The sequence below is a fragment of the Lontra canadensis genome, unplaced genomic scaffold (genome assembly GCF_010015895.1).
Source record: "Lontra canadensis isolate GAN:19392208 unplaced genomic scaffold, GSC_riverotter_1.0 scaffold105, whole genome shotgun sequence".
NCBI classification, from domain to species: domain Eukaryota; kingdom Metazoa; phylum Chordata; class Mammalia; order Carnivora; family Mustelidae; genus Lontra; species Lontra canadensis.
Window position 1 is genome coordinate 3280664 of NW_022631099.1, and position 6679 is coordinate 3287342.

At 52.4% G+C, this 6679-nt stretch overlaps 1 protein-coding gene across 5 annotated transcripts in view; it reads right to left on the bottom strand.

Annotated features, from left to right (window-relative positions):
* The window catches only part of TOX2 (TOX high mobility group box family member 2), a 129085-nt gene extending 127019 nt beyond the window's left edge, over nucleotides 1–2066 (bottom strand). Inside the window, exon 1 of one of the 5 annotated variants that reach the window (XM_032838572.1) lies at nucleotides 1926–2064. In XM_032838572.1, the coding sequence (XP_032694463.1) occupies nucleotides 1926–2024 (99 nt within the window). In that variant the 5' untranslated portion in view covers nucleotides 2025–2064. Of the gene's footprint in view, nucleotides 1–594; nucleotides 693–1021; nucleotides 1162–1925 lie in introns of those variants that run through there. The other 4 variants (XM_032838567.1, XM_032838570.1, XM_032838571.1 and 1 more) reach the window with 4 other exon arrangements.
* Between the last annotated feature and the right edge of the window lie 4613 nt (nucleotides 2067–6679).

The following is a 6679-nucleotide window of genomic DNA, read 5'->3' on the forward strand; positions in this document are numbered from 1 at the left end:
AAAGGCCACACCCCCCCCAACTGAGTCAGAAATCCCGGATCCCCACGCACATCCCCAAACCAGAGGCTGGAACCTTGCCAACTTAATATTCAAAAAAATAAAGCCAAGGGCAGAAAACAGTCCAGCTGCCCTGGGCACCCAAAGGTCTTCTCCTCTCTCAAGACTCCACCTGCTACTTTAATCAATTTTCCCTCCATCAGACTGGAAATAGCCCGAGAACCGGCCGTCTCTTCAGGACACCATCCCCTTCTTCAGCTTCTAACTTTGCCGGTCACCGAACAAAGATAATCACATCCACCCGCTGCGAGACCTCACTCGCCGCCCACCTCGCCCCGAAGCCGTCAGGGTCTACTGGCCCAGGATCCCACTCCCCACCCGGGGGAAACTGCGGAGGGCTTTGCCCTGTGACCCTAGAAGCCGCTCACCAGGGCCTGGGGACGCACTCAGGGAGGCCCAGCCCCTACGCCCCGCGTTTGGCGCGGGGACGCCCCCTTCCCGCAGCATCCACACAGCAAGGGACTACAGTAAAGCCGGTGGGTGGGGTAAGGTTGAGACCCCGAGGGCCGCCCATCCAACCACCCGACGCTCACTCACCACGCAGCGCCACCGAGCCCGCGCGTCTGCGCCAGGGCCCCGGGGAAACCCACGCGCGCCGTTCAATCCGGGCTCCGAGTGACGAAAAGCCGCGCTGGGCTCCCGCCTGCCGCGGACCGACGCGCCGACCGCCGGACGCGCCGACCGCCGGACGCACCCACCATCTGGCTCTCTAACTAAGTTTGAAAGTTCCCCCCTCCATCGAGGGAAGAGACGCGGATGGTGCAGCTGCCCCTAAACGTCCCGGGCCAGCCTGGGCGTGGGGAGCGGGGGTCGGACGCCCCCCAGTCGGGATGCCGGGCACGCGAGCTTCCATCGGGAGTACGCGCCTGGCAGAGCAGCGGGGACCTGGCTGCGGGCTGTGATCTCGGAAAAGGCGGGCGGGGGGGGGTTGTCCCTGGAGGGACCTGGACGGACTCCCGCTCACCGTTCCCAGGAGGGGTCAGGCTTCGACTGTCCATTGCCAGCTCGGAATCCCAGGCCCCGCCTGGCAGTGACCGCCAATTAGTGAACGGCCAGTTAGTGCGCCTCGGCGCCTGGAAGTTAAAGCCCGGACGCGCGAGTTGGTGACCGGGGTGAGGGCTGGGGCGGCGCGGGGGCTGGGCGTGACCGCATGCGGCTGTGTGACGACCAGGTGATGAGTGTGTCTCAGGTCTACCGTGCATGGGTGGCTGTGCGTGACAGTGTGCGCCCGTGTGACTGTGAGTGGGAGCGTTTGACTGTCGGAGCAACTTCTTTGTGTGACTGTCCCCAGCTGTGACTGGGTGTGACAGGCGATGGGGACATGTAACGGGGTGTGTGGCCTCGTACTGTGTGAATGGGTGACTTGTATGTGGCGATGTGACAGTGTACGTGGGCGAGTGACTCCATGTCATTGTGTATAAATGACTGTTAGGGTGACTTGTGTGGGACGGTAAGACAGCGTAAGTAGGTGCTTGGCTGCCTATGTGAGTGACAGTGGGTCACTGTGTGTCAGCCTGAGAATGAATGTGAGGCTGTCAGGGGGACGTGGGCTAGCGTGTCACTGTGTCATCGTGAGAGTGACTGTCGAGGTGACTTCTGCCTGTGAACGGAATAACTCGGGGCATGAGTGTAACGGCGAGGTTATCTATGTGAGTGGCATGTGCCCGTCGGCGGGGCTGGCGCGTGAGGGTCCCCGCACATTGGCACCGCCGGCACCTCCCCCCGTGGGTCTCCGAGAGTGCCCCGTCCCGAGCCGCCAGGTGATTCCTGCCCCGCACTCCAGCCCGGGACGCTCCCGCCGCGGCGCGAGGTCCGAAGGCGCGGGCAGGCCGCGCCCGCCTCGGCGCCCACCCCCGGCCCCCGCCTACCTTGCCGCAGTGGTAATAGTCCAGGTGTGCCAGGCCGGCCGGCTCGGCCCCGGGCCGCGCGCCCACCGCGGGCGCCGAGGGGTACAGGCGGACGTCCATGGCGGGCGCGGCGGCGGCGGCGGCGGCTCCCGCGGGCAGTGCCTGGGCGGGCGGCGGGTGGGAGCCAGTGTGCGAGCGGGTGTGCGAGCGCGGGGGGCGGGCCGGGGGCGGGGCCCGGCAGAGCGCCCCGCCCCCGCCCCGCCCGCCCGCGCTATTGTTTCGGCCTCCGGCGCCGCGGAGGGCCGGGGGCCGGGGCCCAGGGGAGGGGTCCCATCCTTCGGGGTGGGCCGCCGCCAGGTCCCTCGCCGGGCTCTGCACCCCCGGGGATCCGGGAAGGGTGTGCGCCCGTCCAGACGGCCCTTTTCCGTCCCGCCTTCCCCACCAAGGGTGCGGGAAGGAGAAGCCCATCTGACAGCCCTCCCCAGAAGTGGGACACTGCCCACCCGGCATATTTAGGAAGTGGGGGCGGGGTTGGAAGGCGGTGACAGGTACACTTTCCAAGATGGGTGCTGTCTTGCCTGGGGGACCACGGCCCAGCGCCTGAGGCTGATCTTAGGGGGCCCTCCCTCCTCGTCCCACTGATCCTGATCATAGTCACTGGGAGAGGGGCTCTGGGAGTTGCTGAGCTTAAACTCTCACTTTACGTTTGAGGAAACTGAAGCAAGGACAGTCACTTCAGTAATGAAGCTCCAAGTGAGCGGGCCCACCGCTCCCGAGGATCTAGGTCTGAGACAACTGGGAGAAGGCAGAGGACCCTGTCCCCTTTAATGAAAGGGAGAGGGAGGGCGATAGAAAGGGCCTGGAAATTGAAGTTCTGAGGGTCCAGAATCTACCCACCCCACCCCGATCTCTACCCCAACTTCTCCTGGAGTAGAGAACGGAACAGAAAGGTGACTGAAGCAGGGTCCTTCTCCCACAGAAAAAAGCCCCCCAGCTCTTCACATCACCTGTGGGAGCTGGCCTGTTCCTCCTCCCCTTCTCATCTAAGGATTGTAGAATTGTCTACACTAGCAGTCCCCACTCCCTCACCCCTACTGACTACTGCACCACTGCCTCTGGTTCCTGGTCTGGCACACTGGGATGCCTGGCTGGGAAGTGCCAGGAGGCCAGGAGGCAGAAGTGGGTCAGAATGGGATTGTTGGATGGCAGCTAGACATGTGATGCTATTTGGAGAAAAGGGAGTGAGCCTGTTGCCCACTCAGGAGCCAGCTTGGAATTTAGCTCCCAACTGCTACTTGAGCTTTGTTGGTCCTGACTGCGAGCTAGGACCATTGCTTGTGACCATAAAGACCCACTAATACAAGATTTGGTGTGGGAAACAGGCTTTTGCTAAAGGTCTGGGAACAGCAGAGGGAAATTACTGCTCATAAAGGAAAGAACTTCCAAATAAATTTCAGCAGTCATTGTTTCTAGAAATACATTGCCGTATCTCATCAGAAGGAATTTCCCATTGGCCCCTCTACTTTTTTTTTCCATCTGGACATCCAGCTGACCCAGCACTATGTATTGAAAAGAACTCCTTTCCCCTCACTTCTCTGCAGTGTTAACTTTGTTATTAATCAAGTCATCCATATGTCTATGGATTGTTTCTGAATTCTCCAGTCTGTCCCGTTAGCCTATTTTTCTCTCCTTATGCCATTATCATACTGTCTGATTTCCTGTAGCTTTATAGGAAGTGCCCCATAGAATAGATCTACACACTTTTACCTTCAGGACTATCTTGGCTATTCTTGATATTTGCACTTCTACTGACATTTTAAAATCAGCTTGTCTGTTTACACACACACACACACAATCCTGCTGGGATGTTGATTGCTATGTTGCTATCACATTAACTCTTTTGATCAATTTGGGTAAAATCAACATTTTCAGTATTAAGTCTTGCTATCCATAAACATGGTATGTCCCTTCATTTGTTTAGGTTTTTTCATTTTTTTTCATTTTTCATTTTCTCTTAGCAATGTTTTAGTTTTCTTTCTTTTTTAAGATTTATATATTTATTTAGAGAGGGCAGAGGGAGAGGGAGAAGGAGAATCTCAAGCAGACTCCCTACTGAGCCTGGAGCCTGATGTAGAGCTTGATCTCACAACCCTGAGATCATGACCTGAGCTGAAATCAAGAGCTGGATATTTAACCGACTGAGCCACCCACATGCCTCACTTTTTTTTTTTTAAGTTTCTATGTAGAGCCTTTACATGTCTTTTATTAGATTTAGTCCTGAGTGTTTTATATCTTTGATATTATTATAAATAGTTTCTTTATATAGCTTTTTATTTTTCTGTTTTTGGTAAATAAAGTGCAGTAGTTTTAAAACAAATCAACAAATTCCCTCACTCTTCCATGGAGTGGAGTCTAATAAGTTTCCCCTATAAAAGGGATGGGTTTAGTGAATGATTTTCAACAAATGTAATATGGCAGAAATGACACATGACTTCTGAATCTAGGTCATAAAAGTTGATACAACTTCTGCCTGGCTCCTTCTCTTGGACATTTGTCTTTGGAACCAGAAGCCACTATGTAAGAAGTCTGGGGTTGTTGTACTTTAAAGAAGTCTGAAATAACCTACACATAGAATCCATATGCAAAGAACGTGAGACTCAAAGAGTAAGATGACTCACCAGTCCCCAGTTGGATCACCCCCCTACTGTTCCAGTTCCATCTACTGTTTGACTACAACCATATGAAAAACCCTGGAAAAACCCTAGCTGATCCCTCCCTGAATCCAAAATGTACAGAAACCATGAGAGATAATAAAACATTATTGTGATTTTAAGCTATGAGGTTTTGGGGTGATTTGTTACTTGGTAATATAGATGTGGAATGTATATAGATTTTTGTATAATGCCCTTGTATTCAGCAACATTGCCAAACTCACTCATTCTAACAATTTACCTGTAGATTCTTTAGCTTTTTAAAAAATATACCATATTCTATCTCATCCATAAAAATGAGAGTTCTACTTTTTCTTTTTCAATCCTTACACATTTTATTTCTTTTTCTTGCCTTGTTGCACTGGCTAGTATTACCAGTACAGTGTTGGAAAGAAGTAATAATAGCAGGCATCCTTGTCTCTTTCCTGATCTCAGAAAGAAAGCTATCAGCATTTCACCATTAGTGATAGCGCCTGCTATAGTTTTTGTTTGTTTAATTTCATTATGTTGTTTTGTCCCTTTTTGTAGATATGTCTGCTGTGGGTTGGGGAGGTCAATCTTCACGGGAATCCTGTGGGTCAGGAAATAAGACTGCTGTGTCCATTTTGCAGATGAGAAGAGTAAGGCCCAGAGAGGAATGCTCAGCATCACAGTGTTAATAGCAGGACCAATTAGCAGTACATAAGCCTAGAAATCCCACCTGGAGCACTTCCCACTGCCCTTACTTCCACAGTCCTGGTCACACTAACTCTGACCAGAGCTATATAACAACAGCCAGCACAGTATGGAGGCCCATGTGCAAGGGGTCAGCTCCAGGCAACCATGTGACTTCTCTAAGTGTCTGCAGGCAGCAGCAACACCATGATGTTCTCTCTTCCCTATGTCCACTCCCTTCCTTAAGGAGAGGGTCAGCACCAAGGAGGTCTCTGGGAAGGCCAGCAGGGAGCCCTGCAAGGAAGTCATGCAGATCCAAAGCTTGGACTTGCCCTTTCATGTTAGCAATTGATCAGATATGAAGTTGATGACTCACTTTCCCCCAAAGAAATATCCAGCCTCCTTTGCTGTCCTCAGGATAAGAGTGGGGCTTAATCCTCCCTCTCTTCCTCTTGACTCCATACAGAATATGTGAGAGGGGAGTCTCAGGTCTCAGCAAGTAACCAGCTGGCTCAAGACAGCTTGGCCATTCTCTGCCTTCAGCAACCCAGTTTGGGGACCCAGAATATCTTCTTGTACATCTCCCAGTTCTCAGCATCTAGTATTATGAAGAGCTGAGATATCAGGAATATAGATATGATATGGCAAGGCAAACAGATCAGGAGACAATTGCCATTGAAAACACAGTTTGTTACTCACAGTTCCCAAGAGGAGGCACACCACGCTATGGAGGTGGGATGGGGTGGGGCACACGAGGAAGCATATGCATTGTTCAGAGGCAGAGGGAAAGGGGGAAAGTGTGGGCAAAAGCATTTACTGTGGTTTCCCGTGGAAAAAGAATAGGTGAGGTAGGGAAAGCAGACTTAGGATTGGCTAGTTAAAATAATTTCAGTGGGCTCCAGGCCTACGGACTGACGTTAATTGTCTGGTACCTGGCCCTGGGTGATGAGGGCAGGTGGATAGTGGCCTGGTGTGTGAGAGCTCAGTCAAGGAGGTGGTTGCTGGTATGGGCTCCAGACTGATTGGTTTACATTTTAAAACACATGCACAGGACAGCTGTTTACTATCTCTTGGAATTGACTAACTCTAGAAGGGGCAGCCTGTCCAGGGTCCACAAGGCCCCAGATGTCAAAGCATCAAATACAGACATGTATTAATACAAGACATGTCCACTTAACTCCAGGATCCCAGAGAGAAATCAGTCTTACTCCAACTATGGCCCCATTACCTGAGGAATGTCATGGCTTTAAATCAAAATGGCCAACTCTCTAGAAAGAGCTCTGGCCAAGATGCTAAATACCCAGCTGTGGAAGTCCTTAGGTCTCACCATTAATATTCTGTCTCAGTCTTCATATGGGTGTTTGGTAGAATTATACTTCCCCTCCCCTTGAAGTTAGGTATGACGGTGTG